This window comes from Lissotriton vulgaris, chromosome 6, assembly GCF_964263255.1.
Source record: "Lissotriton vulgaris chromosome 6, aLisVul1.2, whole genome shotgun sequence".
NCBI classification, from domain to species: Eukaryota; Metazoa; Chordata; class Amphibia; order Caudata; family Salamandridae; genus Lissotriton; species Lissotriton vulgaris.
In genome coordinates this window covers 499,584,250-499,596,421 of record NC_141694.1, presented here as the reverse complement: position 1 = coordinate 499,596,421, position 12,172 = coordinate 499,584,250, and the positions used below count along the sequence as shown (strand labels likewise).

Genomic DNA, 12,172 nt, shown 5'->3' with positions numbered 1-12,172 from the left:
ATGGATCAACCATTTTGCAAACAATTGAATTTTACAAAAGTTAGCCCCTTAAAGCAGAAAAATTTAAATAATTAACTAACCAACATCTTTCGGTATTACCACGTTCTCCCACCTGATCTATTACATCGAAATCTGATCATACATATCCACTTTTGTACAGGAGAGTAAATATCAATTCCAAAGGCCTATTTTCTTCATGTCTGAATCATCAGTTAGATTTAGCACAAGCTCCTACTTGTCTGACAAAACCGTGGGATTTGTGCTATGTAATACCCCAATCAGGGTCCTGTAGGACCAGTGCAGCCACATCTTCTCACTGGTTATGTGTGGCTCGATCTCACACCAAGTTTTTAATCGATCATTCTGCAGAAAATCATCCAGTTTCAGAAATTCACCTAAGCATATACTGTGCAAAGTGTGCAAAATAATAAATCTTAAAACTAGGGAGGACTAACCCCCACTTTCTCTGTAATCCCAAATAAAGTGCTCAGTCCTATTCTTGGGTTGGCTTTCTTCCACAGGAAAGAATAGATCATCGAATTTACATTTGCAAACACTTTACAACTGATTGTGCATGGGTCAGCTACAATAAAAAATTAAATAATGGGAGAACTGCCATTTTTATGTAAGCAACCCACCCTAAGCGTTGGAGAGGAAGCGGCACCCATCTGGTTAATAAACCTTTGCCTTTGGTTAAAAGCGGTCTATAATTCAAATCATATAATTCGTAAAATATACCCCGAAATAATGCGTAGGCCGAGACTGCACACAACCTCTAAGCTCTGGCAAGAGCTCCTCTGCTGTACAAATACTCAAAATGGCATTGGGTTTTGGTTTATGCACCTTATATCCTCCCAGTGTTTGGAAAGCTAAAAGAATATCAGACACTCGTTCCTGCACTTGCTTAGGGCCCAATAAAAGCATGACATCATCAGAGTATACCTTAATTTTTGCCATTGAAGGTATAGGCTCTCGTATTATTCTGTCGCTCTAAATTGCTAAGGCCAAAGGCTCAATAAAAAGCCAGAAAGAACTGGCGAAAGTGGACAGCCTTGCCTTATTTCATGCTGAACCTTAACAGTACCTATTTCAGTAAAGTTTAAAATTAACCCAGCTTCCACGTTTGAATAGATCCTTTTTTATAAAACCTGTAGTCTGGGAAGATAATCCAAGATTTCTTAGTATACCAAAAGGGATTCCCAGATTACAAGATGAAGTGCCTTTCCTGCGCCTAACAAAATGATTGCCACAGGGATCTGGATAATTGCAAACATATCCAAAGCCTCTATTAAATAATTAGTGTTGGTGCTCAATTGCCCCCTGGCAATGAAACCATTTTGATCCCCATGGATTGCCAGTTTGTTAATTCTATTTTGTGTCAGCTTCATTATAATTATATTGTCCGAATTTAAAAACATGATCAGACAATAGGAATGTGTTTCGGCAGGGTTCTTTCCCTTTCTGAGGGAGCTGACTACACTCCCTAACCTGAAGGATGTGGAGGTGAACTCCCCTTATAAATAAAATTGGCAACTTCCAATAAATGTGTTTTAAACTGCTGAAAAGGTCCTATACAATTTGGCAGGCAATCCATCAGGGCCAAAAACGTTTTATCCGGACAGACCTTCTCCAACTCACCCAAAGAAAAGGGGCTATCCATAAATCTTCTATCTTTCTCTGAAAGAACTGCCATTAGAAGGCAGTCCAGGAAGCATTTCAATTCAGATAAATTTACATTGAGAGAGGTATTATAAATATTGCTAACATTTTCTCAAAAGTTGCATTAATCTCTTCATCTGATCTTCAAGATCTCCCTGTTTTGGGACACTTCACAGCATCAACTTTATAGCACAAAGGCCGTTTGCACGCTTGCCAGGCCAGAAACTTCACGCAAAAATGTCTTTCTTTGTACATCTTTTGTAAATAAGTTGCATTTTGTACATAGTTCTTTGCATAAGAATGGTCCCAATGATCAGCTTTTGCATCACCCAATGCTTTCCTATTTCTTTCAGAGCTATTCTGGAGAAACCTTCCATGCTCACAGTTGACACTATTCTACAAACTGATTTCTTCTTCCCTTAGGTTATTAAACGGGGCTTTAGCCCTAGAAATCACAAATGCTTGCGGGTGCGCTGTAATGGCATCCAACACCATATCATTAAAGCAGAACTCTTGTTTGTATCAAGCACTCTCAATCTCCATTTTACGTGAACCAACCAACTTCTCATCTTCTAAGTAACACTTATTGAACAATAATCTCTGATGTCTAGTGCCCAAGTCCTCGGAAGCAATTTCTAACTACACAGCGGAATATTTAAAAAGAAAACATTAGGTAAGTTCTTAAACCCCACTTTGGAGTAAATTAGAAAATTATAAAATCTATACAAACCTCTGTTTTATATCTAGTTTAAAAACATTAATATTCTCAAAGTATTAGCTGTACTCCAGAGATCAATCAGCCCAAAAATTCTCCGATATTCCCCAAGAATATTTGGACTTTTAGGTTTTGGCTGTATCTTTTTACAGAAGAAGTATTACGGTCTGATTGTTAGAGGAAGGTGAATCACCTCCAGCAATCAGTGGTCCATCAGCTGCTGCTAATGATAAGAAGAGTTTAATAAATGGGGCAGGGTCATCCTCAACAGGAGCATACAAATTAACTAATGTTACCCACGAGAAGTCGATCGTGCAGGCCACCCAACACCACAGTCCTTCCGTACCTGACTGCCATCTGTGAATTTGCACTTTAGCTCCCTTACTCGTTTGAATAGCTACTCTTCTGTGTGCTGCACCCACCGAGGAGAAACATTTAAAACTGTCCCACGTTTTAAACATATCAAACTTGGTCGACCTGCTAAGGGGAATATGACTTACCTGCAATAAAAGCACTGTAGGGTTATGGCTTTTTATTCAAATTTCAACTGCTTGCATTTTTTTCAGGCATTGTTCAACCCATTAACATTAAAGGAAAACACCTTCACCATTACTTCTTTCTAAAAACAAAAAAACCCCACATCCCTGCAACAGCAGCCAGTTAAGTCTGTGTCAATAAACTACCACCCTTCGGTCAAAATACAAAAACATGATTCAGCTCGTTACACATATGCTCCCCTCCATGGAAGCATGGTTCCCTGACGGAGAAGTTCCTAGACTCCAAGCCCATTCCCAAATTGGATACCTTCCTAGACTGCAATGAATCCCCTAGAGATAGGGCATTGTATTTGAAGCTTAGGCTCGGCACACTACCTCTGAATGCTTTCACTGCAGGGTGGAAACCCTTGGGAGAGAGGGTAGGATATTGCCCTAGTTGCGCTTCCCCCTCAGAATCTATCCCCCACTTCCTCTTCGCCTGTCGAGCATATGGCCAGGCGAGGCGGAGATGGTTGAAACCTGTGTGCTCCAACTTAGGGACTAAGCATCATAGGGTGGCATTACGCATTCTTACATCAGACACCTCTGTTCCCAGTGTAGTATGTGGGAGAGCTAAATACCTGGGATGGGCTTGGTTAGTTAGATCCAAGCTCCTATAGGCGCATCAGTTGCAGATTGTGGAGTTCTGGCAATGCCCTCTGTTTTGTTGTGGGTTTTAGTGTTCGATAAATGTTTAAAATTTGTGTTTTTAAGTGTTTTTAACTGTTTTTAAAACACATTGTTTTTTAAATTCTATTTTTGTACTGTATGTATGGCAATGCGACATTGTTTTTTCTATCAATGGGGAAAAAGGGGGAGGTATCTCTGATTTTAACTTGATGTTTGAACTTGTACACTTTTATGATACATTCTATCGAATAAAGTCATAGAACAACATATGCTCCCCTCCATTATATCAACAGAAATCGCAAATACTTAAAGCTACAGGACTGGCCTGTAGCGTACCCAAAAGTGCAAATTGCTAAGTGAAAAGTTATAAGTCTCGGCAGCAGCTTCATAAAATACGTTCAATGTATACATCCCACCTAAAAAACTCATCCAAAATGCAAACTTTATCATAGAGCATAGCATATTCCTTAGTAAAGTTCATTGCATATACCAGCATAAGAAACTGTAGTTGGTGTCTTTCCATACCTATTTTGACAGCACCTAGCCAAACGTCAGAAATCCCTAAAACCATGTACAACGTATTTATAATGAACCCTTGGCACTGAACCTGATATTTCTCAATGAAACCCAACATCACCATAGTTCACACCCAATTTACCCTGCTCGCTTCTTGGCTGTAGCGGGAGCTCCTCCCTTCCTTCAGCACAAGCACACACCCTCCCAGCCTGTAGGTGACCAACCCAATGATATGGTGTTGTTTTCTCTGAGACCTACTCAGCCCCCTCGCCTTCACCCTCCCCATCCAGCTAATCTGGGTAGCTTAAATGGAGGCTTAACAGTTACACAAAATCAGTTCCATATAGCAATCCTCAACCCCCATTTTATGTCTGCTATGAATGATTGTGCTTCTACTATCTGAGAAAATAAATGTGTCCTTTAAACAACACTTTAAGCTGGGACATGTGTATCAAGGGTGCCTGCAAAGCAGCTGCCTGAAATTATGCAAACATGTTCTTGAACTCTCTACACCTCCATGCTGTATCAATAGTCATATCTGAAAATGTTTTAAAAGTTAATTAATTTGGCCTACGAAAAAGTCTTTCCCTTAATTGCCTTGTCCTGCACCTTCTCTTTAACCCTGTAATCAGAGAAGATAACCAAAATCATATAAGGGTAATAATCCTTACATGGAATATGAGAAGGAACCCTGTGTGCCCACAATGTGATCAAATTGTGGGAAGATCTGGGAAGGTCAAAAGATTATAGCACTCAATCTACAAACGCACCCATGCCCATAGTATCTTCTTTCCCTTCAAGCAACCCTAAAATTCTCAAATTTGATCACCTTAAGGGGTTCTCTAAATATTCCTGCTTTTTGTACAGAGATTTGGTTTCATTCGCCAGTCTTAAATTCAACGTAGGAGCTGTTTATAATTTACCCGCACAACTTGAAATCTGCTGTTCCAGTTTTTCACAGCGATTCGCAATCTGAGTCATTTGACCCTCTATCATTCCCAGGCACTGCTTTATCTCATTTTCAAAATCAACTTGCTGTTGCCTAAGTCTTTTAACCTCTCCCAGAAACTCTTTGAACAACAGCAACATGGAACTAGAGGCATCCAACTGTGAACAGTAGTTAAATGTATTGTGCGGACAGGCTTCTCTCATTGTTTGTTTATTAAGCTAGAGTCTCACAAAGTAAAGGTCGTACAGTCAGTAGTACTGTCTTTTCCTGAACACATACTTCCCCCAAACACCATTGCTTGGCATACACATGGATCTGCCCCCATCTTGTGTTTCAAAGTAACATTAACACTCTCTGAGGTTCCGGTCTGGCAATAAGTGGTATCTACCAAATTAATGATAGTCTCCCCACCAACCTCAGGCATTGAGACTGACCTGATCAACCTTGATGCCTGATTCTTTTGGCCCCCGAGAATTAATGGAGATTTGTCATTATTGTTGGCAGCATCATTGCTTTGATCAATCCTAGACTACACAAGGTGTTCTTCCATGAAACCTGGCAGTCTGTCAGAACAATCGGTCGCTGTGCGGCAAGGGTGCTACCAGCCTCTCCCCCACCCCACACCTTTATCAGCAGCTTCATCTAGGAGAACACTGGACGCAGCCCTGTTGCCTTCCACTATTTTGCAGGTAATACATGATTTATCTTTTCCTTAGTGCTGTGGCAACTGCAAGGCCAGTTCAGCGGATAACTGTGGTAGGAGCGGCTAGTGGGGGAGCTGCGATCTCCCCATTAAGTGGTGCTGTATTATTAAAAACACTTGAGGCAGACTTGGAGATAGCCACCTGCTGCTTCCCATTCTGCATACATCTAATTTTAGGCCCCTTAAGCTGGCATAACCGACTCTAAACCTCTCTGAGGTAAGGCTATGCTAGATGATGACCTCATAGATTCACCCATAATTCACTTCTAATGCCCCCCAAAGACATCAAGTGCATCTCAATTTGCCTATTTAATGTCTACTTAATGTCTCTTGGGGCACTTGAGGCACCTATTAAATTCTTGACCCTTCCAAAAGAGCCACCAAAACAATGGCAGTGGGAGGCACACAACTGCTGCTGGCATCAATCTCACTCCATCCTCCTCTATGGCGACACTGTACCAGCTTCACAAAACAAATTCAGCTTTGGCTATCTGGCTCGGCCACTCCTCAATATGCTCATCCTCTTGAGCCACACCACAGCATTTTTCTTTCAATGGGGGGGACCCTCGACTTGCCAGCGTAGTGTAGAATACTCGGCCCTATCAATGTCAATCAGCATGGCCAGCAAGACTTCAACACTCTGTGCTCTGCTCTCACCTTTGCCGCATCTCGGACACCCACCATACTGCCTAATGTTGTAGTGAATTGTGAGGGGCCTGTGGTGCTTGGAAGTGGCGAGAGGCTACTCAGGCGGTGCAGCATCCATCCGAATGTCTGGCAGGTTCAAGTGCTTGTGTTTTTGTTTTTTCTTTTGATTTTGTATATAGTTAAAATGTTTGGTGTAATTAATATAGTAATTAGTACATAGCTAATAAATTATTGTTCAGGTCAGGAAATTAATGTTCATTTTTTCAGCCAAAACAAAACACTGTTAGAGCTATTTTATGTTGTAAATAGATTTCAATACAATATATAAGATTTTCTTATCGCCTCAGTCTTCTAACTTTAGACTTAGCTGGTAAAAATGCTGGATATTTAGTTCTGAAGATATATGTGCATTCTTCCACACAACTCCTATGGGAAACAAACTGATAATCATCACAGATGAAGATTGTAGACTAGTCTTTAATAGTGACCCAAATGATTTTTAGTCTGATGGTATCTACAACCTTAGTACACACGTTGCAAAATCAATTACTGGTCCTTTTTGTCTACAGAAATGTCACCTTGCGGTGTTAACTGATGCAAACCTTGAAAAAGAAGACATGTGGCATCTATTTGAACGAGACTGTAAGTATTGTGGTTGGGTTAATAAATAATATATAGACATATGTTGCAATAAAGTTAAAGCAACAGCTCCGGCAAGCATATGTTCCATAAAATGTAGCTAAGTTGCTGATTGGATAAAATCACAGCTAGGACACATGAATGTTTATAAGTCAAACGTCTTTCAATTCCTCTGTTTGTTGTATTACTTTAGATATCAGGTGATCAAGGCCATTGTGTCCTATAAAATGCAATATAAACTTTTTAGTGAGCACAGAATTTGTCTAAAACCCATACAGGAGAATGCTCCTCTCCTGATCTGGTGGGCAAATTGTGTTTCAGGGATATAAGCTGTTATTATGCATATTATTCATAAATCCTGCATCTTGGTCTGTGGACTCTAGTAAACTCTCCATATGAGTCTTTCCATGTTGAATGAAAGCACATGCATAGTCTTCCCTCAGGGAGATTTTCCTTAACTATCTGATCATTATAGACAGCTTGTCGATCCTGAGATTGGGAAAACTGATGAGTTTTGTTGAACCATTTGTGGGCTATGTTATGGAATTGGTCATTACAGAGACTGTTGTAGACCGGTCAGAGCCCCCTGCAACGTGATGTTTAAGTGGCTTCCCAACTTGGTCCTTAAAAGCCAAATAAAGCATTACAACAGTGGTGTACTTACAAATCTTTATTATACACTAGCCTAGAATACTAAAGGTGAAAAATAAGTATGATAATAGTTTGTCCATCAGAACAGGCAAATATTATAACTGCAATATTTTATTAAACGGCTGGTAGCTTCATTGCATATGCTACCAATTTGTAGAACTGTGCACAGATCCCTGTATAACATAACTCCAGCTAGACTGAAACAAGTGCATCCCTCATGTTGTCAGACAACAAAGTCCATGGACATAGAGGACATCTGTCCTTTAAAGTGCCTCTTGGTTCAGAATAGTTCCTTTATACATACTTTAACCAAATATAAAAATGAAAAAAAGTTTCTTTTCTTGCTTGACACATATTCATATCTTCAATGTAAACATAAATAAAACATCATACATTAAAAATATAACGGGAAGAAATCATAAAATTCTTGCCATGTTACTCTACAAGGAACAGGGGTTGTTGTGCATTTCCTGCGTTCCCCATTGTCGTTTTGCCTGTGTTAGCCTAGGTTTGCACATTGTAGACCAAATTTCTTTGCACCTGTTGCTATATAAACATGCTTGACTTTTTGGCACATTGCATTGTCACACAGAACCTGCATATGTTTTTGTGTTCTTTTCTTTTCCTGGGATTTAGTCTAAACACAGCAGAGAGGTCAAACAACAATGCCCCTTGTTATGTTCTCTGGTCTGGCGCTAGCATCTAAAAATAATAGGAGATTGCAGCTGCTGTTTGTGAGAAAACATGTCTTTTCATATAACTGAGGACAGGAGTTCTAAAAACCCACTCTGAGAACAAAGTTCTTGAGACAAGACTGCTGCATCTGCTGAGATGTAGAACATCCACCTATGTATGATAAGTAATAGGGTTCGCCAATAATCCAAGAGATCTTTGATATATAATCATTTATCTTCATTAGGAAGGGAGGGCGGTTAGACTAATCTGTCTTATAACATGAAAGGGCTTTTCATGGTATTTGGTTTGCTAACCATGCTACCAATATTTTTGATGTGAATTTGTCTTCTTATGGTGACACAAAATACAGCATTTTACAGCACAATAGTTTAAATAAATGTTATAAACTTCCATTTATAGGCCAGCCTCCAGACCCGGTCGACAAGGTCAGGAACTTGGGTGTACTGTTTGACAACCGTCTGAACTTCCTGCCTCATGTTAACCAGATCTCTTCCTCTGCCTTTTACAAACTTCGGCTTATAAAAAAAATTCTGCCCTTTTTACCTGAGCATCATGCCAAAACATTGGTAAGCGCCCTGGTCCTCTCCACCCTAGATTACTGTAACGCCCTGTTTCTAGGTGCCCAGGAGAGAGTGCTAGCTAAAATGCAGGCCATCCAGAATGCTGCTGCAAGGCTCCTAGGGCGAATTACTAAATACCAATCGGTCTCACCAACTCTAAGGCAACTTCACTGGCTCCCAGTGAAAAAGAGGATAAAGTTCAAGGCACTATGTTTGACATACAAGGCCTTACATAATGTCGGACCAGTGTTTTTCACTCAAAATTTAATTCCCTACTGCCCATCTAGAACACTGCGCTCCTCCAATTCTTCTGATCTGGCGGTCCCCCGAACCAAAACTGTCAATTGGGGTGATAGGCGGTTCTTAGTAGCTGCACCGAAATTGTGGAATACACTTCCATATTCAATTAAGGCCAGCACCTCTCTTAGGTCCTTTCGAAAAAATCTTAAAACCTGGCTTTTTAACCTCTGATCCTTTTTAACCTTCGTATTTTCTGTCTCCCTGGGTTAACACAGCAGTTCTTTAGCGCCGAGATGCCCTCGGGCCTTCGTTCGCGCTTTATAAATGTTTCAAATAAATAAAACAAATAAATTGTGTATCTGGTTTATCTTATTGTGGTCAGGTTCGAGTGAGAGAGTGAAAGAAAGTGTTCTGTTACTGCGATCCCTCAGAGGGTCGATAGTGTTGTGTTCTGGGGTGCCAACCCACTTGTCTCTCTGGTTAGGTTAGGAGGTATTATAGCTAGTCGGACTCGGGCTCATAGATGCTGAGGTGGTATGGTGATTCAGTCCCTACTTGCAGATGTTCTATGATCCCAAGAATATTTCTGTTCCCGAGCAGAATCCCTGCAACAGGGTCAAATGTAATAGGTTGTTGTCCATTGAGCAAAGGTGCAAAGCCTAATAATGGAGGCGGGGTCTTGATTTATTATTATGCCAGAAAGAAAGTATTACTACCATAACTGTAAATCTTTTAACATAGTGCATTGCATAATTAGTGGTGGGTATACATACATTTTTGTTAACATTTTGGCTTATTTGGAAACATAATGTCAATGGTGTACAGAGTCAGATTTTGGAAATATGGGTACAAGATGCTTCAAAACTGTCTACCACCTAGTTCACACTGAGAACATCTATAATATAGATACTATGCATTATGGATGTGAACACAATAACATGTTCAAGATGGGAAACCTTCCATTTTTTTACATTAGTAGGATGCGGTTTTTGCATGTTAACATGTCAGAGGCTCCCACTCTCTTTCAGCTGTCCTTTAATTTTAGTGGTTTTAAAAATAAATTTGAGGCAAGGAGAGGAAGGACGTGGTCCAGTAAAGGGCCTTCTCTTGGATTCCGGCTTTTTTGGAGGCGCGCCTTTAGGGTGCGGTGGCAGACCATGTAAAATGCAGCTAACAGGTCCAGGAGGATGAGGGCTGTTGTTTCGCCGTTGTCCAGTTGCCGTCTGATGTCGTCTGTGGCGGCGATGAGAGCTGTCTCGGTGCTGTGGTTTCGTCTGAATCCGGATTTGGACGGGTCCAGGATGTTGTTGTCTTCGAGGTGGCGGGTCAGTTGAATGTTGGCGATTTTCTCGATGACTTTTGCCGGGAACGGGAGCAGGGAGATGGGTCGGAAGTTCTTGAGGTCCTTGGGGTCCGCCTTGGGCTTTTTGAGGAGGGCGTTGATTTTGGCGTGCTTCCAGCTTTCTGGAAATGTCGCTTTTTCGAAGGAGATGTTGATGACCTTCCGTAGTTGGGGTGCGATGGCCGCGTCTGCTTTGTTGAATACGTGGTGTGGGCAGGGGTCTGACGGAGATCCTGAGTGGATGGAGTTCATGATCTTGCGTGTCTCTTCGTCGTTTGTGTTGGTCCAGGAGGTCAGGTGGTTGGCGCTGTTGGTGATCGCGGGGGTGGTGGGGTCGGGCATCGTTGGTGCGGTCGTGGAGTTGAAGCTGTTGTGGATGTCGGCGATCTTGCGGTGGAAGAAGATGGCCAGTGAGTCGCACAGTTCTTGTGAGGGCGGGATGTCGTTGGCGCTGGCGTCGGGATTGGAGAGTTCTTTCACAATGCGGAAGAGCTCTTTGCTGTCATGTGCGTTGTTATCCAGGCGGTCTTTGAAGGAGGATCTCTTGGCTAGACTGATGAGGTGGTGATGTCTGCGGGTGGCGTCCTTGTGGGCTGCGTGGTTTTCTGGCGTTTGTTTGTGGAGCCATTTTTTCTTCAGCTTGCGTCAGGCGCGTTTGGAGGTCAGGAGGTCGTCGGTGAACCAGGTGGCTCTCCTGCTGGCGTTGTTGGATGGTCTCCTGAGTGGGGCGAGGGTGTTGGCACAGTCATTGATCCGCTGTCTGAGGTTGCGGGCTGCGGCGTCAGGGCAGGTGGGGTCGATAGGTGGGTTCTGGGCGAGGGTGGTGGTCAGCTGGTCTTCGGTGACTTTGTTCCAGTGGCAGCGCGGCTGCTGTTGGGTGCGATGGTGCGTGGTTGGTTTTTAGAAGGTGAAGTGGATGCAGCGGTGGTTGGTCCAGTGGGGTTCGAAGGTGTGGTTGAAGGTGACATGGGTGCTTGTGGAGAAGACGGCGTCCAGCGTGTGGGCTGGCGAGGTCGGCGATGGAGTTAGTGAACTGAGCCCGGGGTCCGGGGGGTGTGTAGATAAGTGTTCCTCTGAGGGTGGTGTTGGGGTTGGTGTGGATCCGGAAGTGCAGGTTTTCGGCGGTGTTGAGGGTGTCGTCTGCGTGGGTGGTGACCTTGAGGGTGGACTTGTAAACAATGGCTATTCCTCCTCCGATTCCATTGGTGCGGTCCCTGCGGGTGATCTTGTAGCCGTCCGGGATGGCTATGGCGATGTCGGGTGCCGAGGAGTCGTTCCACCAAGTCTCGGTGAGGAAGGCAACGACTGGGGCGAAAGTGTAGAGCAGGTCCCAGAGCTCCAGCGCTTGTTTGTGTGCGGAGTGGGTGTTGAGCAGAATGCAGCGGAGGTGGTTGGGTCAAGTTCTAGGAGGTTTGGTGGGTCTGTCGCAGGTGAAGCTGCAGGTGCGGCAGGAGAAGGGTTCGTCGGTCCGTTTCGGGGCGGCCTGGAAGCAGGTGTTGTGTCGGCCGGCATTGAGTGCGTGGAGGGATTCGGCGTCGTATCTGAGTCTGGCGTCGTGGTGAGCGTGGGGTCCAGGGGGTCTGGCGCAGGGCGCAGTTCAGGCGCGGACGGGCACAGACGGGCTTGCCTTAGCTGCGCCTTCAGTGCGCCAGCGGCGCGCCAGCGGCGTGCCCGCTGCGCGCGCCCGC

General features: G+C 43.3%; 1 protein-coding gene across 1 annotated transcript in view; it reads left to right on the top strand.

The window, feature by feature from the left end:
* The window catches only part of LOC147707490 (CD109 antigen-like), a 911,073-nt gene that overhangs the window by 457,782 nt on the left and 441,119 nt on the right, over window positions 1-12,172 (top strand). Inside the window, exon 17 of the mRNA XM_086926507.1 lies at window positions 6,926-6,998. Within this exon, the coding sequence (XP_086782633.1) occupies window positions 6,926-6,998 (73 nt within the window). The remainder of the gene's footprint in view (window positions 1-6,925; window positions 6,999-12,172) is intronic.